Source organism: Platalea leucorodia, assembly GCF_965183815.1.
Source record: "Platalea leucorodia genome assembly, chromosome: 21".
In the NCBI taxonomy this organism is placed as follows: Eukaryota; Metazoa; Chordata; class Aves; order Pelecaniformes; family Threskiornithidae; genus Platalea; species Platalea leucorodia.
The window spans coordinates 1,637,021-1,659,025 of NC_138843.1; the positions used below are offsets into that span (position 1 = coordinate 1,637,021).

The following is a 22,005-nucleotide window of genomic DNA, read 5'->3' on the forward strand; positions in this document are numbered from 1 at the left end:
AGGTGCGGGGCCGGCGGGGGCACGGCCCCCACGGAGGCGGCGGGGACGGGGGGTCACTGCCTCTCGCTCCCCAGGGCTTCACGCCGGAGACGCTGCCACCCCACGCCTGCCGCTCGGTGCCCGTCTTCGTGGGACTGGATCCGCTGTGCAGGCTGCTGCGGGGGGCCGCCGCGGTGCTGGTGAGGGGGTGGCTATGCTGGGAGTGCCGGGACTGAGACAACCATCTCCCCCCACGAAGGAGCAGCTTCCTCGGCAGGACCTGAGCCATGCAAACATCCGCTTAGGAAAACCTTTATTAGTGCTAGGAACCGTCTAAAATCCAGTCATTGAAACAAGCAGGGTGGGACGTGACCATTACGAACGGCACACACACACCAGTTTGCCCTTAGAAAAGGTTAACAGAAAAAAAACCAAACCAAAACCAAACCCAAAAGGGACCTCTCTTCCCCGCCAGCCTGGGATGGGGACGAGGAGCTGGGGGGGCGGAGGCGCGGCTCCGAGGAGCCCAGGGCCACCCTGGGGATCACCCAGGCACAGGGAACGGCGGCGCCTGGGGAGGCGTCAGGTCCCCTCGCGCTGCCTGGCCTTCGGCAGCGCCTCTCACCGCACCGCCCGCAGCGGGGACAGAGTTATCTGCGGCCTGGGAAGGAGGCAGGAAAGTGCGCGGTTTCCCTGTTCAGCTTCAGTTCTCTCCCTCGAGAGAAGAGGTCTGAAAGAAAACCCTGAAAGCTCAGTAAACCATGACACTTAAAACACCCACAGCGTCAACGCGAGAGCGCCCGGCCCTGCGCAGCCGGCGCCCGGGACAGACACTCGCCTATGCCTAAAACAGAGGGTGGGGACAAAGACAAGATGCTCAACGTGGCCCCAGCAAGCACCAAGGAGCCGCTTCGCTGCTTACGGACCCGTCCACATGTCAGCGCAAGAGGGGACCGGCGAGGGAGGGTGGCACCGGCCTTCCCGTGTCACCAGGGGGGTCTGGGGGAGGGAGGTGACAGCAATGACTTTGTCTGCACTGGGGGCGAGCTTTCTTCCAATGCTCTCATCAGTGGCTGCGGGGAGGGAGGCCGCAGCTGCTCCGGTGCCGCAGCCCAGATGAGAGGAGAAGCAAAGGGAACGGCCCGGCCGGGGAGGGAGCCGCAGCGTGAGAGCCTGGGGAGGGACGGCAGCTCCCACCCGCAGCCCGGGCCGGGATGGTGGGTGCGAGCGCGGGCGCTCGGCCTCTCGCCAGCACCCTCCGTGCGCTCAAACCACAGAAGAGCTGCGGGGACCGATCCCGCGCCCTCAAACGGCATCACGCAGAGCGGCCGAGGCTGGAGGTGAGGTGGGACACCAGAAAATGAGATCTGCCCTCAGTACCCCGTCGCCACAGATCCCTCACGCCGGCCGGAGCTCACAGCTCCCCTCCGAGGTCCTCGGCTCCTCTCCGCCACCGAGGACGCAGCCTACCTCCCACCTGCCCCGCACACTCGCTGCTAAAAACCCTTCCCAGCCCGCGTGCGATTCCTACGCGAGCGAAACCAGAAATCAGCCTTTGCCCTTGGGGTCAGCGCTCCCCTCCGGCAGCTCCGACCCACAGCCCCGCACGCGTCGGCAGAGCTGCCCTCCTGCCTGCTCGGGCACGGTGGCACCGGGAGGAACGGCACCGCAGAGGCGAGCAGAGAGCAGAGGAAGGCACACCGTGCCGTGCCAGGCCGTTCCACGCCACGCGGGCACCGGTTTTAGGGTTCTTGGGGAGAGGGGTAGAGCCGGGGGGCAGGCGGCACAGCCCGGCTGCTCCCAAGGCTGGGCAAAGGGCTGGCTGCCGTCCCCCAGCTCAGCGCCGCACCCAGAGCCCGGCCGCTCAAGGCCTGGCACAAAGCCCAATTGGTATTTTTATCCCCGGCATCCGTGTTGTTTGAAGCCGTCTGCTTTTTTTTTTTTTTATTTCCATAGCCCTCCCCTGTCCCACCCTGGCTCAGAGGTGACAGCAATAGCAACGCTTTGCTGCCACGACCCGAGCCCAGCAGGCATCGGCTACCCTACGACGGCCCCGGGGTCCCGGCAGCTCCGATACAGCCTGGGGGAAGGTACGACCTCCCGAGGACGCTTGGCAGCGCGCGGGGCCCAGGCCACGCTCCCCAGCCCCACTGTTCCGGGAAGAGCTGCACCGGCCATCTCTGCCCCCCTCCCAGGCCTGCTGCCCCGGCAGGAACGCCCGAGGGGCTCGTGGCAGGACACTCCAGTAAAAGCAATGGTTTTTTAAGCTCTGGGATCTCCCCATCTTTATTCCGCAGCCGCCGGCTGCCCAAAGACGGGGAGAGGATGACCCAACGCAGCTTCTCAGGCCGCTTGTTTCGTGCTCAGAAGAGCAAGTCTGCCCCGGGGCACGAAACAAGCCAAGCCTGGTGGGAATTCTCATTTCTTAAAAAGAACAGATTTTAAAACAATGATTCAAGTTTGGTAACTCCTCTCGCCCTCCTCCCCGGCTACGAATGAGGCCGAAACTCACCCTCGTGCAGAAATCAGGTTCAAAGTTCAGCCAATTTGTGTGGGCTACCGCCAGCCCCATCCCCCGCGGGGGGTGACAAAGGCAATTCAGCTCCCTTTGCAGAGCTGTCACCGCAGAGCCCTGGACCAGGGCCGAATCCGGCTCCTGAAGCCCGGGGCGAGCTCGGAGCAGGATCCTGGAGGAACAGCTCCAGGCGGGGGCTGGCCCAGGACGCGTTTGGTGACAGAAGTACCGGTATCGCTTGGCCTGAGAGGACTGGTGCGTAGACAAAGGAGCTGGCTTGACTCAAACGGGCTGGAGCAGCTTCTCAGCAGGCTGAAGGCAGCGAGTTGCTCTCCACCTTCAGTCCTTTGCTGGCCAGGAAGGCGTCCTGCTTGGGCTCGCGGCCCAGGAACTTCCTCAACATGTCAAAAGCATCCAGGGAACCGCCGGGATGCAGGATGCAATTCCTGTAATCCATGCCCACCTGCAAGGAAAGAGAGACGGGGATACGCGTAGGACACCCGTCCTCCCACCGCCGCTGCCGTCTCCTACCACCTCTGGCAGGGGAGGTAGCCCCTGCCCCTCGCCCAGAGCCCGGCGGCGGAGGACGTCCTCCCTACCTTACAGTTCATGATCCCCTCCTGCTTGAAGCGCGTGTGGAACATATCCATGGAGTACACTTCGCTCCAGAGGTAGCCGTAGTACTGGGCATCGTAGCCTCCGGCCAAGTGGCCAAACGTAGCGGGCATGTTTGTACCTTTGCGGCAAAGAAAGGGAAGGGGCGTTAACGGGAAAGGCTGCTGGAACTGCTCACAGCACGGAAAAACCCCTCCGTGCTGCAAATCTGTCAGAGCAGGCGTTGGGTCAGCTTGTTCACAATCCCAGGGGAAAGGGGGAAGAACTTTCCAGTTATTTTTGTACGGTTTCAGCCCTGCTTTTCCTGGAGCCAGCAGAAACTGTCCCCATTGAGCCAGCCTGAAGCACCAGCCTTGAAAAGAACCTGCTGAGCCAAGCTTACAGGCCAGGCCTAGAGAGACAGCGAGAGCGGGACCCCCAAGCCCCTGGGTACCTGGGGTGGCAGGGACGCCCAGCACCTCTTCACACAGCCGGGCAAACACCTCCACGGGGTCGACCTTCGTCTGGGTGTGCAGCGCCTGGTCCACCTTGGCCAGGACGATCTGGCGCAAGTTGAAGAGCCCTGTTCCCAGGAGGAGGAGGCAAACTGAGCTCCTGCCTGCAGGCAGGAGCAGCTCCGAGGCCAGGTCGCAGCAGGGCAGGCTGGGGGGCTCCCGCAGCTCTCCCCACGCCCAACTTCTGACCCGCTTCCCCAGAGCGGCCCAGTTCAGCAGCCTAAGCTGCAACCCCTGCCTGCAGATGATCCCTGCCTCCCCCGGCACCTCTCCTCGCTCTGCCACCCCCAGCACCTCCTGCCACGCCACCCTCGCTCTTCCCAGACTAACGGCAGGCAGATGTGGTTCCTTCCCCCCCATCCTCCCGGTCCCCCCAGGGAGCAAGACAAAGCCTCTCCTCTACCCAGCCAGGTCACCAAGGGTCCCCTTCCCCTCCCCACACACGGGGGACACTGTGGCGAGGCTCTGCCCTCACTGGGGACAGCACAGAGCCCTCACTCCCCTCCTGCCCCTCTGCGCTGGCTCCCGCTTCCCGCCGCAGGGACCCACCCGTGTTTGCCTGCCGGGATTTAATAAGCTTCTCCAGCAGCTCATCAGGGATGGGGCTTCCAGTTTTGTAGTGCCTGGACATGCGCAGCAGCGGCTCCTTCTCCCACACCCAGTTCTCCAGCATCTGCGACGGTGCCTCGACAAAGTCCCGCTCCACGTGTGTCCCACTGAACATGGCAAACTCCGCCTAGGAGACACAGCCAGCTCAGAGCGGGGCGTCATTTAACCCCACAGGGGAGCACGACAGGGGAAAGGTAACAAACCAACCCTCTGCCAGCCCAGCCAGGCCTCACCTGAGAGCACAGCTGGTGCATGACGTGCCCAAATTCGTGGAAGTAGGTCTCCACCTCGTCATGCTGCAGCAGGGAAGGCGCATCTGGCGTGGGCTTGGTGAAGTTGGCCACCATGGCAGCCACCGAGATCTGCCGGCTGGAGTCTGGCAAGAGGCAGCCCGGCTGCAGGCCGAAGCAGGCTGCGTGCCCGTACTTCCCTTCCCTAGGCCAGGAAGAGGAGACTGTTACACGGATCCTGCCCCACGGCCAGCCACGAGCCACCGCTCAGAGCAGAAGCTCCTGGCGACGCTGCGATCCACACCAACCCTGTGCTCCCGGGACAGCCCTGCCCGATTACATGCCGCTCGCTCCACGCAGCCACGCATCTGGGAGCGGGACGGCCTCTCCTCTTCCCCAGGCGCATGGCAAGCTCTGCTCCCCCTGCCCTGGCCCTCCTCCCTCACTTCACCTTGCCCGAGGCCTCACCGTGGGTACAGGTCCAGGTAGAATTTGCCGATGGTCTCTCCGGAGGTGGTGTCCTTCACCGTGTAGAGCTGGACGTCCTCGTGCCAGACCTGAGCCTTCTCTTCCAGATGGAAGGTGAGCCCCAGCAGCTCCTGGTAAATGGCCAGCAGGCCCGTGGTGACCACCTGCATGGGGAAGTACTCCTTCAGCAGATTCTGGTCCACGCTGTACTTGGTCTCCTCCACCTGGTTCATGTAATAGCGCATGTCCCAGGCATTGATGCGGTTGTCAAACTCCAGGCCGCGCTTCTCGCATTCTTTCTTTTTCAGGTCCAGGATCACAGCCCGTTCCTTCTCCCCGAGGGGTTTCAGCTTCTGGGCCAGCTCATCTGGGAAACGAAAGGCAGGCAGGGTTAGTGCTCGGGGCTGAGCGCCGCACACCCGGCCCAGCGCACGCCCCTGCTCTTCCCCTCCACAGCCAAGGGCCGTACCCAGGAACGTAGCCACTGTCTTGCTGCTTTTAGCCATGTTCATCTCCAGCACAAAGTCCGCGTGCGTGTTGAAGCCCAGGAGACTGGCTTTCTGAGCACGCAAGTCCACCAGCTCCTTGAGGATCAAGCAATTTTCCTGCAAGGTAGAGTCAGACAAAGAGTGAAGCAGGGTACGCAGGCGAGAGAGGAAGCACGAGCCCCAGTGTGGAAAGAAGCACAAATCTCAGACGAGACCCCTTCAGTGCCTGGACCTGACCTGCCATCCCCTCTGGCCCTGCTGGCAAGCAGCAAGGCCCACCTACCTCTTTGCACCTGGAGTTGAACATTTCCTCCACCTTCCTCCTCGTCTCGGGCACGTAGCACTTCTTCAGGAGAGGGAAATAGTGCGGGTATTTCAAGGTGACTTTCAGCTTGCCATCCTCCGTCTTCTCCAGGGAGTTCAGGAAGTCCTCAGGGAGCCCCCCTGAGAAAAGAGCAGACGGGGACTGATGGAGAGCCCAGGCCTCTCCAGAAATACCAGCTCTGGGACCGAGCACAGGAACAGGCTCTCGCTCCTTGGCCAGAGTCGTCCCGGCACTCAGGGCCACACCAGCAGAGCAATAAACCTGAGCGCTCCGTACCTAGTTCCTCCTTTGAGAAGGGCAAGTAGGTGGTGTCTTCGTTGAGGTTCTTGTTGAAGTCTATGCAAAGGACGCTCAGCTTTTTCTTAATAGCTTTGATTTTCTTTAAAATATAGATGAACAGAGAAAAGTCAGTCCAAAGGGGGAAGTCAAACAGCACCGTTCACTGTCTCCAGCCAGCAGCCTGCCCGCCGAGTTGCCCAGCGGTCTGCACTTGGCTTTTATTCAAACGCAACGCTGCAGAATTAATTGCATGCAGGCGCTGAGCTCTCGGCCTAGAACAGGCTCCCTTTGATCACACCTGGTAGGAAAGCAGCCACCTCAGCAAGGTCCCAGCTGTCTCCTGCCAGCTCGGGAGCTGCAGGTGTTTAAGCAACAACCTCCTCTACCCTTACTTCATTTCACCTTCTCTTCTATTTTTAACCCAGCCTTGAGCTCCGTGCGCTGGCACAAGAGAAGAGAGTGAGAGCCTGAGCAGCTCAGCGCCCCGGCCCGCCCAGCCCGCCCCCAGCCCCAGTGGGGCCCCCTCCCTGACCACTTCCACTCCTGAGCTGCGCAGCACCATCTGCAACCTCAGCCTCTTGGGAGCCCCCCGACTCCCAGCGTCAACCCCCCTTTGTCAATGTCATCCCCATCCAACGGAAAGGAAAAAGAGGGGCACAGAGACATCACCCAACGCGCCCAAGGTCACAGGAATCGGGGCTAAATTCAGGCGTCTGAGCCTCAGTTCTCTGCTCTAACGCCACACTGTCCCGTTAGCCCTGCAAGGCCTCCTCTACGTGTGCGTACGTAAGCTCTGTGATCTCACCTCCTGCGTTTCCTCAGGGAGATGGAGACCGTTTCTTTTACCCAATTTGATCAGCCTCTCTAGGTATCTCTTTGCTTCAGGCTTCAGCGAAGCGCTCTCTGCTTTCTCCTGTAAAACAAAACCCATGAGCCCAGGGAACCGCAGGATCAGGTGTTGGGTCCCGGTGGGAGTTGTGGGTTATTGTAACACCAGTGGCCCAGAAGCAGATGGAAACACCCCACGAGAAGGCTTTGCTTTGGTGCATTAGTTCCTATCCGATTGCTTTAAACATCTCGCTTTTGTGCCGTATTACAGCACTTTCCAGGGCATTACCCAGCCCCTTCCCCGAGTGAGGCAGGCTGGGCTTACTAAAGCCATTTTACCAAAGGGGTAATCGAGGTCCTGAGCGTGGGCAGAGCCCTCGAACCCCAGCTCCCCACTTCTCACTAACAGCTGGACCATTCTGCCATGATCACGCAGCAATTCAGTTCCAGACCTGACTCGATATCGTTCATTTCTAAGTTCTGGGACAAAGGAAAAGGGTTGGTTGTAATTCCAGGAGGTTTCAGTGCCCTGCTCAGGTGCATCACTGACGCAGCCTCCTCCCAAGCACACACCTGGAGCCAGACAATCCTCTGGTACACGTCCTGCCTCATGCTCATCTCCACGTCGAACTCCGACAGCTTCTTGTCAGCCTCGGTGCTCGCCGCACGGATGTCTTTGCAAGGAGAGACGTGCTGGGGGAAGTCCAGCATGTTCCGACGGACTGGAAAGACAGAAGAGGGATTACAGCGAAGGCAACGGCTTTATGTCCCAGAACTGCCGTGAGTGGGAGTGTACACAGAGAGCCTGTGTTAACTGGGAGCCAGTTTGGCGGGCCGGGAGCCTGACCTGCCCGCCCACACAAAGGAAGAGTGAGGCAAGCTGCTGCCGTCGGACAAACCAGAGCTGTCCTCTCTGAGCAGCACTCAGTCGGCCGCAGCACCTCACTGCCGAGCACATCTGTCCACTGATTTCCCGCTACAGTCCACCTTTCTCACAAAACTCGCACGAATTTCGTGCCTGTGAGATCCCAGCGCCTTTGCCCCAGCTACAGCTGGTACCAAGGGTTTCAAGAATCACAGGATTTCTATGCTGGCAGACACACGGGCCGCATCGTTGCGTGACTCCTTTCCTTAGAGGACCAGGCTAAACGTGACAGACCTTCGCTGCAGGCGCTCCTCAAAAGCCACCATGTCCCAAGTGTGCTCTGTCGTGACATATTTCCATTTTAGAAGTGATACCAGGGAGAACGTTTCCTGCCACCATCTCTGCAAAACCTCAAATAACACAGCTCCAGCGGGAAGGCGCTGCCCTCCTGGCACGAGAACTCTCCACCCAGCAGAAGGTGAGCAGGCAGCAACTCTCTGTTGCCCAGGGAAAGTGCTGACAGTTCTGCTGAAGTTAACATTCCCCCTGCTTACTAAGGGCTTTTCCTCTTATTTTAGGAAAAAGAAATCAGAGAGAAGAAAGAAGAGGCTTGCAGGCTGGCTTCTGCTTCACACAGACGTGCCACCTCGCAGCCGGGCGGTCAGGACGGCTAACAGATGCCGTGAGGCAGGAGGGGGGCTGCCTGACTTTGGCACTCTACTGCTGTAAATAATTAGCCAGAGCTACGGCGAAGCCTGCATCGTTTGCCAGCACGATGCCATCATGGCACGTTACTTTACACGTAACCCCTAAAACACCAGCAGCGTTTAAACAAGGCACGCGGAGGGACATCGACCCGCTGCCTTAGGGAAAAAGTTAGAAAAGAGCTAAAGGTTTCTGAGATCCTCCAAACCATTTCTGTCAACACACGATTTGTTCCCACTAATGCACCTCGACACATAAAAGCAGGAGATAACCTTGAAAACTTGGCTGCTCCTCCCGCAGACCATCCTGCCGCCAAAGCGGTGTCCTCGTTTTAGACTCGCTCGTCCGTTCCAAATCTACTCTATTTGTACTTATATCTAGCTGTATAAACATTAACTGGAAAGAAAACCCTATACTGCTGAGGGAGCCAAGGGAAGAAAAGAGGAGATGACAGCACAGAGCAAAAAACCCACCAGAAAATTCTCAATAACACGCTGGTTTCCAGAAAGCCCGTACTCCCCGTCGGTGTACATACCCGTATATTCCACTTCCACGTCAGCCAGCGCCTTGAGAGTGTTCTCGTAGGACACCTCGCCCTGCTCCTGGGAGCCCACCCGGTCGTACACAAGCTTGGTCCTCTCCGTGAGCTCTGCGGCCATGTTTTCTATCTGCTCGGCAGTCAGGTCCCATCTTAGCTGATTTGCCAACAGCCTGGGGGACTGGCTATCCACAACGTTACCTGGGGAGCAAACGCTCTGTGAGATGGAAAGAAAACGTAGATGCGTAGCCAGAGCTCGATAAGAGCACTTAAAGGAGAGGCCCAGCAGACGAACCACGCTGATGGGCAACCGGGCTCCTGCGGCGGGGGCTGGCGGCCGTCAGCAGCCGGGTTATTTCCCGGGCGCTGTTTACCCTCTGTCACGGCGGGCCCTTGGCCGAAACCCGACTCCCTCCCCGCCGTGCCCCTGGCAGGGGCCGCTGCCCACGGGAGCGGGGGGGGGGCGGCTGTGGCGGCCCGGGAACAAGCCTGTCCCCTGCCCGGGGTGGGTGACAGCGGGGGCAGCGGGAGACCGCGGCCTTGGGGGGCCGCCCCCGCCCCCCTCGCCCCCTTCCCACGCCACGCCAGCCCCTCGCCCTTGCCCTCACCTCCTCCCCTCCCCCGGCGGCTCCCAGCCCGCCCCAGCCCCCTCGCCGCCGCCCGGTACCTGTGGGGGGGGCCATGCCGGGGGTGCCGGGGGTACCGGGAGGCCCCGCTCTGCTGACGAGGCCGGGAGGAGACCGCGCCGGCCCCACGCACGGAGCATGTGCCCCAACCATAGAGGCGGGCAGAGAGAGCGGCCCCCGCCGAGGGATTCTGGGAGCGTGGAGGACTGGGCCGCTCTCCCCTTCCCTTCACCCCATCCGGGCCGGGGGGAGCGGCCCACCCGCCCGCGCACGTAAAGCCCCATCCCTGCCCCGGCCCTCGGCCTCGGCGGCTGCGGGGCAGCGCCGCGGGAGCGGAGCCCCGCCGGGAGCGGCGAGCCCGGCCCGGGGCTCCCGCCCACCCGTTCCCATGGCAACGCCCCCTCTCTATGGTAAAAACCAGGGCGGGGCGATAGCGGCCCTCCCGGTCTCTGGCCCCGCCCCCGAATCGGCGCGGACTGCGCATGCGCCAAGGCTCCCCGTCACCGCTCCGCCCATATAAGGGCGGGGATGGGCGGGGCCTTGCGGCGGCGCAGGCGCGCCCTGGGCGGGGCCAGTGCGCAGGCGCGGGGGGCGGGGCTCGGCGCATGCGCAGTGCGGAGCCCGCCCCGGCTGAGGCGAGTGTCGGGGCGCCCGGTGAGCGGGGCGGGGGAGGCCGAGGCCGAGGGGGCGGCGGGGCCGGGCCGGGCCGGGCTCCCTCTGCCTCCGGTACTGGCGGGGGGCAGCGCTCGGGCTTGCCGCGGGGCCTGGCCCTTCCTTCGCCCGGGGTCGTCTGTGGGCCGGGCCCGGGGCTGTGGCGGGCTGCCCGTCCTGCGCAGGCCCCGGGCTGCGGGTGCCTGCCCCGGGCCGCGACGGAGGGCCCTGCCGATGCTGCCGTCTCCCCGCGAACGGGGCTGCCCTGCCAGCAGAGGGGCGGGGGCCCGGGGCCCGCCGCGCCCCTCCGGCCTGCATTCCCCTCCGGCCTGCATCCCCCTCCGCCTGCCCCGGGGCTGCGGGCAGCGCCTGGGGGTACCGGGGAGGAGAGGCGCCTCCCCCGGGGGCCCGAGAGGGTCTGCGGGCTCTGTGGCCTCGCTTGTCACTGGGGCCGGGAGCCCGGCGCAGGCTTTGGCCCACGGTACACAGCGCAGCGCCTGTCTGTGTCTGGGACCGGTGGCATCTCCGGTGCCTTTCAGCCCGCTGGGGCCAGCCTGGCTCTGCTGGGCTCTCTTTGACAGTGGTTGTGTTTAAGCAATTTAATTTCTCTGTTAAATGACCCTAAATGGTTTTCTGTGCTACAAACCCAGTTAAGCGTTCTGGAGAGGCAGAGCGCTGCAGCTCAGCATCGATGCCCTGCGAGGAGCTGGGTCTGTCCTGCTTCCAGGATCTGCACCGGGATCTCTGGGAAGCTCCAGCCTTGGGCTGCGCTTACCAGGGTTGCTCTGCTTTGGGTCCTGCCTCTCCTTTGTGCTCAGTTTGCCTAGTCCCAGTCAGTCGGAGGCATTTTGGTAGCCCAAGGGCCTGCAACACCTTCAGTGCCTTTCCCTTGGTAGGAGCCTCGTGGGGCAGGACTGTGCTGTGCAGCTCGCGCTGAAGAGGGTGAATTGAGGCCTGGAGGGTTCACGTAAAGGTGGTGTGGTCAGAGCAGAGTTTAATGAAGGCTCTGGAGGCCTTGGCTGGTCCTGAACAACTCCCTTATCCTCCCCTTTCATACCAGGCGAGAGCAGCAGGAAAGCCCTTGGACTTCTTGTCCATCAAGTCATGTAACTTCTCTCTCTACAGATTTTTTTTTTTAAAGTTATAAGAAGTCGAAACAAACTGCTCCCAGCCTCCCAGAATGGCAGACCAGAAGCGCCTTGCCTACTCCATCATCCAGTTTCTACATGATCAGCTGCAGAACGGGGGCCTGTCTCCAGACGCTCAGGAGAGTTTGGAAGGTAGGTGGTTGTGTGCGCTTCCCTGTTCACGCACCTAGGTCTGTCACCCCAACGCCTGGGGGAATCTGGACACTGTTCCTCTCCTCTGCCTCTTCCTTGGCTGGGCTGTTCCTGACATCAACCCTTGCTCAAGGTTCAAAATGAATTTGTCTTCTTGGGGAGGTATCCAGGGCATTAAGGATGCTGATTGCTTATCTGATTTCTTGGTATCTCTTTTAAGAGCAGATTAGCTTGAGGAAGGGATATACCTGGGATCAAAAGCCTCCCTGACCCTGGGTTTGTGACTTAAAACTTTTATCTTAAATAAGGTGGAGTCAAGAGGCTCGTAGTGTAGTGTAACATGAGAACTTCATCGTCGTATGGAAGTGTTTTATACTCGCAGAGTGCTTTTCCCGTTCTGCTATCAAAACGCTTTTCCGCAGCATGCCCTGGAGTATTTGTACAGGCTTTTCAGGGGGCTTCACTGGTAATGAGAGCATGCGGATCTTAAAAGATCCACTTAAGGAGCTTACGCTTTAGTCTTTGGCCTGTACGTTTGTCCCGCTGAAAGAGAGCGCAGGCACGTCTGCGGAGTGGCGGGTACATTCCTGGGCGAGGCGGGAGGAGGGTGTTGGGTGGAAGGAGGGCTTTATTCCTGGTGCTTTTGGACTGTAAAATATGGCAGGAGAGTTCTGTCAACGTGAGCTCTGTTAGGTTGCTGGGGTTTCCCTCTCTGTTGGGAGCAGCTTCCCCACCCGCTGCCCGATGAGGGAGGAGGCGGGGGCAGCTGCAGCCCCTGTGGGACCCTGTGCACCTCTGCGTGGCCACCGCGCTTCACGGGGCAGCCGCCCTCTGGCAAGCGACCACTTTCTGAAACATGCAGATCTCTCCTTGCTGCCCGCAGCTGTGGGAAGGCTCAGTAAAGCCCCAGTTTGATCAGCTTCTACCCCCAGCACCTGCTCCGGAGTCAGCTGAGGGGATGGGAGTTGTGACTGACTTGATCTCCAGAGCTAAGGCTTGCCCAGCTCTGAGGTTTTTGGCCCAAATATCAGGTCTGGTGTGTGGAATTGGGTGGTTTAGGGTGGTTTTTTTTTTTTCCTGGTATGTTCAACAGTAAAAAAATTCAGGTGCTGTGGGAGGAGGCTGAGTATTTAGATGGAATGGGGAGAGCTAATTACCTGACTCTTCTTGTCCAGTGGCCATCCAGTGCCTGGAAACAGCATTTGGGGTCTCGATGGAAGACCAAGGCCTAGCTGTGTCCCAGACTCTTCCTGAAATATTTGAAGCTGCTGCAGGAAAGGTGAGCGAGTGCCCTAAAACATGTGCTGAGTTTCCATGTAAGCAGCCAAAGCGATGAGCTCCGCTTGATTTCTGTGGCGCTGCTGCCCCCTCGGAGGCGCGTGGGAGCGAAACGTTTTGGGCTTGATAAGCCAGCGCTTGGGAAGGGGGAGGTGTGGTGCATCTCCGTGGGAGTCCTTATCGCAGCGTTCTCCCTTTCCCTGTAAGGAGCCTGAACACATCAGGACAAATTCGGAGCCCGTCACCCCCTCTGAAGATGACATAGCTGAAGCTGAAAGACTCAAGACTGAAGGTAACCTCCTCTGGAGCTGGTGAATAATGAGGTTTTGATGGTAATGGGGAGGGAAGCTTAATTCATTCAGCACCTGGGGATGCTTGGAATGGGGAAAAAGGCAAATGGGATCAACCCTTGCCTTTCTGCTTGTTTCTCTGCTTGTGCTCCAGGAGCGTGTGTAGGTTGGCATAATTTAGCTGCCACAGAGCCTAGCTAGACAGCTGGGTCAGCGTTTTCTTTTGCATCCTAAGAAGCCCGCGCTGCGTCGAACAGGGCATCTCTCCTGTTGAGCTCTCCTCGGCGTGCTGCCTTTTCTCTGCCGTGCGAGAGAGCGCGATTAGTGCTGAAGCACAGCAGAGAGCTTTGAGCCCCCGCGCTGCAGTGCTTTTCAGGACGCAGTGCTGCTTTGGGGAGGCCTCGGGTGTGCCCGAGGTGGGGGGACGGCTGAGGGCGCCGGGGGGGCTTGCAGGACCAGGCGGCCTGGAATTGCCGAGACGGGTCCCCTGCCTCGCTGCTGAACGCTGCTCACACCCGCAAGCAGTTTGACCAGCAAAAGTTGCAAGAAGGTGGTTTCTCTCTCGTTCTATTTTCTGCAGTAGAACGTAGATCCAGGCCTGTTGCTTTTGTTTGGCCCCGTTTGTCACCTGTTAATGAGCCTTTCTGCCATCTCTTTAGGAAATGACCAAATGAAGGCAGAAAACTTTGAAGCTGCTGTGTCTTTCTATGGAAAAGCGATTGAATTAAATCCATCCAATGCTGTGTATTTTTGCAACAGGTACCGATTATCTTTCTTCACCTTTGTACACCTGTGTTTTTGTTCTTACTGCTTATATCTAAGACTCTTGAACGGTCACAATCCCTTTTTTACGATGCTGTGGACTGCTTGTTCTGTTGCTTGCTCTTTGCATGGGCTTTTTTTTAATCTCATAGTGACACATTCCTGTGCCTCCTGCCAGCTCTGTGCCCTGGCACCTCCAGATAGGATGTGGGTGTGGAAACAAACTCTATTAGGTGTTTGAGGAGATAGAAGGATGCCAAGAAATGCTGTCCGCTTTCATGCCATTAACTCTAAGTGGGATAGAGAGCCCAGGATTGAGAGGCTGTGTTGATAATAAAGGAGAGAAATGAGACAAGTTGAAGGCTCGTTACTGAGAATTACATAAGTTGATGCGTGTGCAAAATGGGGTATGCAAACGAATTTCCTATTTTTCAGTTCTAAGCAAAGGTGTTTGAAAGTTGGTGGGAAGACAATTGTCGAATAAAACACTTTGAATCGGGATTTGCTTTAGTTATCTGCTTATCGTGAGTACGTGCGTACGGCTGGCTACATGAATAACGTGTCTGCGCACGTGCTCGTGGCGTGGTGAGGTATTTCTTGGGGCGAGGAACTCCGACTGGTGCTTTTAGCTAAGCTTTGCATTACCCTGCGTGCGGGTCAGTCCCCTCAGGTTTCGGGCAGGTGCCCTGATGGCAACAGGAGTTGTGAGACTGAGGCTCGAACGAGCGTGTTATCGCTTCGAAACCACTCTTCCCTCGTATGCGGAGTGTGGGGGGAAATGGATGAAACGGTCGTTATGACTAAGAAATCAGGGCATGAGGGAAGCTGAGAGAGATTGTCTGAGCTAGCAAGTCTGATACTTCCGTGCCTCCCCGGAGCCCAGGCTCCTCTTGGAAAGTCCATAAGGAGGAGTAAGAGCCTAGATTTATTTGCAGTAGGAGCAGAACGTGGAGCTGGGTGTTTGGATAGCAGCCTGCTCACCCAGTTATGGCCTGGATTTATGTCAAGTTCGCACTTGACTTTGCCTTGTACAACAGGAGACTACAGAGAGGGAACAGGGGTGACCTTGATCAGCGTATTCAAGCTGATAAGTCTTTTCTGCACATCTTTCTTCATTCCCTCCAGAGCTGCTGCATACAGTAAACTAGGAAATTATGCTGGAGCAGTGAGAGACTGTGAAAGAGCTATAGGCATTGATCCAAACTACAGCAAAGCATATGGCAGAATGGGGTAAGTAAGAGCAGTTTTTTTGTGCCAGAATTTTAATCTCAAAATGCCTTGTGGCAGTGATCCTATCAGTGGTGTTCTGCCCTGGAATGCCGTGCAAAAATACCTAGTGTTTCACCTCTGCTGGGGTGCAGGAAGACTGCGAGTGCTTATCTGACTCTGTGACTTTTCATTTTACTTCCACTTCAATAGCTTGGCCCTCTCCAGTTTAAATAAACACACAGAAGCTGTTGTTTACTACAAAAAAGCCCTGGAGCTGGATCCAGACAACGACACATATAAATCAAACCTTAAAATAGCTGAACAGAAAATGAAGGAGACTCCTAGTCCCGTAAGTTCTGAAACTAATGCTTGTTATACGTGGGGAAGATTAGAAGGAGGCTTCTTCACTGTAAGTGTGAACGGGCGCTGTATGGCCGAGCCTTGATAACCTGGGTCGTGGTTAGAATGCAGATCTTGGGTGCAGACAGAGGGGAGAGAGTTAACGAGCCCTGCCATGAACATTTCCACTAAAATCCAGAGAGGGTAACTCCGCTGCTTGAGCAGTCACCTTGGGCTTATTTGAAAGAGCTGGGAAATGAGACTGATGAGAAAGGAGTGTTCTGAAACAGCAATTTTGCCTTAAGCACCTTTCTTAATTAAAGTCACTACTGCTAAAATCCAGCTTTTTTTTTTTCTAGTGACCCATTAGCAATACCAAAGGGGCGTTTTAGGTGGCTTTTTTTCTTACAAAGATTGTTTTCTTAAAAGAAACCTGGAGCTTTCCTAGCCAGAAAGCTGGTGACTGCCCTGCTGACATGCTGTGTGCAGGAACATATTCGTGTATCATTTTGAAGGGGATTTTAATTTTCGAAGGACTTCTCCAGTGCGGAGGTGACCAAGTGGCCGTGTGTAACTTGGCAGCTGTAATGGTTACAGCTGTACGTTGCTAACGTGGCTCAGCTGGGGGGGGTGATCGGTAAGTCCTGTGCTGCAGACAGCCGCCCTTTGACTCCCCTAGCGAGCCCGATCCCCCGAGGCTGGCTGTGACTCCGAGCTTCACAGAAAGGGTCCGGACAGAGCCTCTTCCCTTTGTCATGGTTTAAGGGGCAGATTCTGATAACATGGGGGTTAAAGTATTGATGTTCATTGTAACGTGCATCAGGAAGTGAGAGGATGGCATCATCTGCCTGCGGTTTCTTTATTCTTACAGACTGGAGGTCCGGGAGGATTCGATTTAGCTGGCTTGCTGAACAACCCCGGCTTCATGAGCATGGTAAGGTTGGACACAGGTCACAGCCAGGCGGTATCTGGTCTGTTCGGGATGAAATGTGTCGGTACGTGGTGTGGGGAGCTCCTGTGTCTCTCTAGCAGATTTGTTTGCGTTTCGTTTCTTGGTTTCAGTGGTGCTGTGAGGAGGCTGTGCTTGTATTTCATTAAGGTCAAACGAAGAGCCAGTGACGTATCCACAGGCTTCTCCTTGTGATGCGCTGGATGTGGAAAGGGTGCCTGTTCTGCATTACCAGCCTTGTCTTGTGTGGTGCACTGTGTTTCTTTTAGCTATTTTTGTCCTATTGATGTGTTTCCAAGTATTTCTGCCTTCACTTTGTTTGTAGTTGAATGGCACAACATCTGCATATCTACCCAGTCATTTCTGACTAAATAGGCTGTCATTTTTTTTCTCCCTTCTTTAAATAGGCATCTAACCTAATGAACAACCCACAAGTACAACAGCTGTAAGTTTGATCCCATCTTGTATTTCCTCTTTGAATCGCTCGTTTCAGGCTCTGTGTGTTTGGCATTTGCAGTAGGTCTGAACTGGTGGGAGCGGGAGGGTGCTTGGGCCACAAGTGCAGAGGGCAGCCTTTAAACCAGCCCAGTTGCCTGGGCTAGTGTGTATTTTGAGTACTCTGGCCTGTGCTGAAGAGGGGTCATAGTATAAACGTTTGCAGAGGGGAGGCAGGGTAGATCATGGCACTGGAATTGGGTTTGGGAAGCTTGGAATCAGTTTGGCTCCTCTGCATGGTATTTTTGTGCCCTGGAGACAGGATTTCACAGCTCCATCTCAGTCAGAATGCGAATATTTCCATTCTTTGTGCTACAGGGTTGTGAGGATCAATTCACAATGTTTGAGAGATGCTTAGGTAATATAAAGTCATGAAATTAATAAGGCACATACCTCTCCTGACCATCCTTTCAGAGCACAGGTAGGCAGGGAGTCAGAGACCTTCTGGAGCTCATCCTTTGATTACCGCATGAGATAACTTGGCGGGAGAGCTGAACGTCAGCCACCGTTTCCATTTGCTTCAGCCTGCTCCTTCTGCAGCTTTTGCTGGCTGAGGTTCTGTGCCAGATGCAGCCTGAGGACTTCAGGGGAAGGGGCTGTGCAGACCCAGTGGCTTCGGGGCTGTTCGCCGTGAGTGAATCTGTGCTTAGGCTCTGCTGTCGGTAGATCTCGTTTTGACGCAGAGCAAGCAAATAGCTTGTGTGAGGAAGGGCAGTGTTTTAATTAAATAAACCTAACACAGGGCTTGCACACAAAAGGGGGAATCTCTGGGAATTCAGTAACTGACACTATTATAAATATTTCTACATGTTGTGCAGTTGAATGTCGCAGTTGCTCTTCTGCAGTTAACGTACAGAAAGTTGTTGCAGAAGATTCCCTTGCAGATAACTTCATAATGTGTGTGGGAAGGTGCTCCCGTTACACTGACACTTTCCTCCCAGCGTAAACCAAACAATTTCTGTGGGGTTTTTTTCCTGCTCTGAGCAACGACTGTTACTTCACAGCATGTCCGGGATGATTTCTGGTGGCCACAACGCCATGGGAGCAGCAGGCACCAGCCCCTCCACGAATGATCTCGCCAGCCTCATACAAGCGTGAGTAGGGAGCTGGGTGTTTCCCATTGCCTTGCTCAGTAAATGGATTCGGGGGTTTTCTGACCAGAAGTGGAACCTTAATTTAACAGTTGAGGAAGGCTTAAATGTTGGGTGAAATACGGCCTCTTTCGGTGATGTGAACTACTCGTTGGAGTAGAGTTTTGACAGTCAGCTGTAAAGAATTTCCCGGCACCAGACCGCGTTTCTGTGCGTGTGAGAGCACTAATGGGCCTGTTGCTGTTCTCCTTCAGGGGCCAGCAGTTCGCTCAGCAGATGCAGCAGCAGAATCCTGAACTAATAGAGCAGCTACGAAGCCAGATTAGGAGTCGAACTCCAAGTGCCAGTAACGAAGATCAGCAGGAATGAGCGCTCCAGGTGAGGCTGTGGCCGGGAGTGCTGCTGTACTGTGGCCAGCTGAGTGAGAATTTCTGGTTTTGGCTGCGATATCTGTCTTGTGCCTTAATTTAGCAATTTGGCGTGTCTCCCCTCCGTACAGACTGGGTTCTCTGCATCAGTACTGCTAGTGCTGTGCCTCAGAGGCAAGGCTCAGCCCGGAGGAGTGGTGAATAAGAACGTCCCTCACACGTTGTGTGACTGACATGAGTTTCATTATCTAGTGTTCACACTGGTTAAAGGGACACTTTATTTTCTTAAAGACTGAATTTGCAAATGTCTTGTCTTCCTGTCTCTGCAGCGCAGTCCGTGGGAACTATGTTCTTTGCTTTAAAAACTGGAAGCCATGTGCGTGTTGCCATTTCTTGAGTTGGAAGTGTCCAAGAGGGGGGAAAAAAAAAAAAAAACAATGGAAAAACAAAATACTTTATATGACCTGCATGTTAAAGACAGATTCACGCTTTCTTTCCCTAGTCTTCGTCCCTGCTCCTCCCCCTCAGCCTTTCCATTAGTCTTTTTTTCTTCTGGAAGATCCAGCAAGCTGAACACAAACCAGCATCAACAACAGTCTTTCTAAAGAAACTCGGAAAATTAACTACACTGTTACATTTCTATGTTATTTGCTACATGGGAATTTTTTAACCCGTTTTTGAAGAACGATGCACTCTTCACTACAGGATGTCTTCACTTTCCTGCCCACGTGCCACTTCAAAGAAGTGTTCAAGTCCTACCTAACCCCCTCCTGCCCCGTTTAATCTTCCTGCCCGTTACGAGACGGCAGCGTTTGAACACTCTGGAGCTCACGGGATCTTCTGGCCTCCGGGAACAGGGTTTCTGTTGATTAGATTCACTGCGTTTCTCATTCAGGTCTGTAGCAGCGTTGCCAGCGTTGTTAATGCACGGGAGTTTGGTGGTCGCCTCTCAAAGGCTAGTGTAAATGTGTTGGGCTGGGACTGGCCAGCAGGAAGGTGCCCACGTGCGACCACTCCTTTAGCGAGCGTTTCCAGGGACGCTTCGTGGGGTTCTTTCCCAGTCCTGACAAAATTTGTCTAGTGTTTAGTGATTATGGCTATGTTGTTGGAATGATCCAATCTGTGAACTAGTCAGGTGGACAGTAAGAAAGATGTTTTTGGTGTTTAAAAGGGTTTTTTTTTTCTTCTGCTTTTTTAATCTGTCTTTTATGCATGTAAGTAATCAACCTGGTTGACTGTGCTAATGGTAGGAACAGAGGGCGTGAGCAGGGAGCCGAAGGAACAAAAATGCTGCTTGGATAGTAAGGAATCGAGCGGCTGCTGGTTCGACGTGGGGGATTGGCGAGGAGCGGCTGTGCCTCAGCCCAGAGCTGGTGAGACGAGGGGAAAAAGCTCCTGTAGCCAACTCGAGCGACCCGCAGCTTTCCGCCCCTCTAGAGTTACCCGTGTCCTTCCTTGGAGCAGAAAGCTCTGGCCAGTTCCCCTAGAAGTCACTAGTTGAGGCCAGAGACTTTTATATCGACCTCAGAATTGGTTTTTTTTTTTTAAAGTAGCTATTTGATCGTGGCGGGGAAGGCGTGTTCAGGGCCTGACTGCTGGGCGAGAAGCGTCTGGTCTGAGGGGGGGTAGGTGTGAGATGGAAAAGGCCCTTTCAGGAGAGCTGGCGGTGCGAGTGAGCAGGTAGAGCTAAAGATTAATATCAAGAAAAAAAAATGGTTTGTAAATGCTCCATAAAGTAATATGTGGTTAATGTAACTTGTGAAGAATAAAATATTTGGACACTTTCTTTGTTATCCCTCTTGCCCGGGTGACTGAAGCGAGAGCCGTGCGCCTGGGGCCGGCGTGGGCTGCGGGGCCCCGCTCCCTCGGGGCCGCGGCGAGGCACAGCCGCAGCCGGGCGTTATCCCCCTCTTCCAGTTTGTTCTTTCCTGCTGAAACGCTCCTCCCGTGCGTTTCTCCAGCACGGAAACGAACGGGAACTCTTTCCGTGGCTGCCTCCCCTGCTCCCTTTCAGTTCTCTGTAACTTTGTGAAAGGAAACAGCGTGGAAAGGAAAATCTCAAGAATTACTGAAAAGAAGGAAACTGCAGGGCTTTTTCCTCCTTTTTCGGATCACTTCAGGGCCGTTCCCCTCTCCCCTTGCCCTCCTTGCTCTGCCGTAGCTCTCTGTCCTCGTGTCTCTTGGTGGTTTCTTTCGGTGCGGCGGAGCTCGAGGCGCAGCTCTCCGGGGAAGCGGAGCGGCCTGCTTTCGGCAAAGCCGCTTCCCTTCCGGACTCCCACGTTTCCCAGCTCCCCTGGGCGCGGGCTGACAGCGAACCCATGGATTTTGGAGGCTCGTTTCAGCTCTCCCTGCGCCCTTCTGCAGCTAGTTTGTGCTCTTTTAACCGAATTTGTGTGTTTCTTCAGCTAAAAGCAGCTGAAAACCTGCAGGAAGAGGGAGCGTAGTGGTGGAGGAGGCTCTTCCTTGGCTGTAGGCCTCCTCCTCCGCCGGTTTTTTCGCCTTTTCCCGGCGGCGGCCCCGCTCAGCACCGGCAGGCCGGGACAGCTCTGCGGGGCCGGCGCTGCCCCGGAACCCTCCGCCGCGGCCCGCGTTTCCGGCGGGCGCTCCTCGGCGGCGCCCCGCAACGCCGAGGCGGGCGTTAGGAGAGGTTCCCCCCACCCCCCAACAGGGCGTGGGCGGGCTGACGGGCAGCCCTGACGGCCAATGGGCAGTCGCTCTTCCCGCCGCGGCCAATGGGAGGGCGTCGTGGGCGGGGCGCTGTTGCGGGGGCTGCCTGGACGGGGAGCGAGCGGGAGCCGAGGGGAGGGGGCCGTTGCCGGGGTAACCGGGGGCGGCGGTTTCGTGAGGTAATGGCGGGGCTGGGGGGGGCGGGCGGCGAGAGGGGGGTAACGCCGGGGCCGGGGGGCGGCTGCTGCGGTGGTCGGGGCCCCCGGGGGAGCGGGGCCCCCGGGGGAGCGGGGCCCCAGGCCGGGCCCCGTCCCCAGCTGCGAGGGACGCCCCGCTCCCCGGCCCAGCTGCCGGCCGCCCTCTCCCGGCGCCCCTTGTGGTGCGTCCCCCCCATCTCTGCTCCCTTCTGGGGTGCTCGGGCAGACCTAGGGCTGCTGTGGCGGCCTGGGGGAGCCCCCCGCCCGCCGCCCCCTTCTCCAGGGCGACCAGGACGATCGTGAGTGGCTTGAGGTGCTGGGACAAGCGCGGCCCTGGGGGAATCCGGCCCGGTTTCGGCATCACGCTGTCTTCGGTGTCTTGGGGGCATCGTGAGTGTGTGTTTTTAACAGAAAAACTGAGATTTAAAGGATCACACATAAAGAAACCCTTTTTTTTTTTTCCTTCCACAGAGGGCTGTCCGCTTTATCTAACAACCACTAAGCCAAGCAGCACCCGTCCTGAGTTAATTCTTTGTTACAGAAGTTTTCAGGCTGATGAAATAACCCAGGCACTGGCTGCTGAACGCTGGGCTGTCGGAAGGAGCAGGCGAGGAGAAACACAAGGTATTTCTTGTACTTACCGCTCCGTTTTTCGCTAAGCTGGTTCCCGCCCCGGGTCCGGGGCACTGAAGGGCAGCTCCTCCACCTGCTGTCGGGAGCTTGAGGCTTTACGCTTTGTTGGGGGCTGTTGCTGGGTTAACAAAAAGAAAAGAAAAAAAAAATCAGGTTAGGGCGTTTCTGAATTTGCGAGTGGAAGCCAGGCGTGTTCCAGAGGAGGTGTGAATTCTGGAAAAGGAGGTTTTTC

At 56.8% G+C, this 22,005-nt stretch overlaps 2 protein-coding genes across 7 annotated transcripts; one reads left to right on the plus strand and one right to left on the minus strand.

Moving 5' to 3' along the window:
• Positions 1-306: 306 nt before the first annotated feature.
• On the minus strand, positions 307-9,841 carry THOP1 (thimet oligopeptidase 1). 2 transcript variants are annotated; one of them, XR_014230261.1, is made up of 14 exons: positions 9,606-9,841; positions 8,936-9,139; positions 7,404-7,552; positions 6,808-6,915; positions 6,000-6,102; positions 5,682-5,842; positions 5,380-5,515; positions 4,911-5,277; positions 4,446-4,647; positions 4,153-4,339; positions 3,543-3,671; positions 3,094-3,230; positions 2,492-2,957; positions 307-709 (listed from the first exon to the last, which is right to left on the minus strand). XR_014230261.1 is itself a non-coding variant. In XM_082330920.1 (13 exons), the coding sequence occupies exons 1-13, from the start codon at positions 9,715-9,717 to the stop codon at positions 2,799-2,801; spliced, it is 2,154 nt and encodes a 717-aa protein (XP_082187046.1). In that variant the 5' UTR covers positions 9,718-9,841; the 3' UTR covers positions 2,021-2,798. The 2 variants fall into 2 exon arrangements, 1 of the variants encoding a protein (XP_082187046.1); XM_082330920.1 differs by lacking the exon at positions 307-709 and having other exon boundaries at positions 2,021-2,957.
• A 360-nt stretch (positions 9,842-10,201) lies between these two features.
• Positions 10,202-21,687, plus strand: SGTA (small glutamine rich tetratricopeptide repeat co-chaperone alpha). Of its 5 annotated transcripts, XM_082331325.1 has the most exons (12): positions 10,202-10,218; positions 11,341-11,495; positions 12,671-12,774; positions 12,981-13,065; positions 13,723-13,822; positions 14,951-15,055; positions 15,245-15,383; positions 16,245-16,307; positions 16,730-16,767; positions 17,822-17,911; positions 18,163-18,286; positions 18,606-18,744. In XM_082331325.1, the coding sequence occupies exons 2-11, from the start codon at positions 11,396-11,398 to the stop codon at positions 18,275-18,277; spliced, it is 939 nt and encodes a 312-aa protein (XP_082187451.1). In that variant the 5' UTR covers positions 10,202-10,218; positions 11,341-11,395; the 3' UTR covers positions 18,278-18,286; positions 18,606-18,744. The 5 variants fall into 5 exon arrangements, with proteins under 5 accessions (XP_082187451.1, XP_082187454.1, XP_082187453.1 ...); XM_082331328.1 differs by lacking the exons at positions 10,202-10,218; positions 18,606-18,744 and adding an exon at positions 21,612-21,687 and having other exon boundaries at positions 10,435-11,495; XM_082331327.1 differs by lacking the exons at positions 10,202-10,218; positions 18,606-18,744 and adding an exon at positions 18,982-19,083 and having other exon boundaries at positions 10,435-11,495.
• Positions 21,688-22,005: the final 318 nt, after the last annotated feature.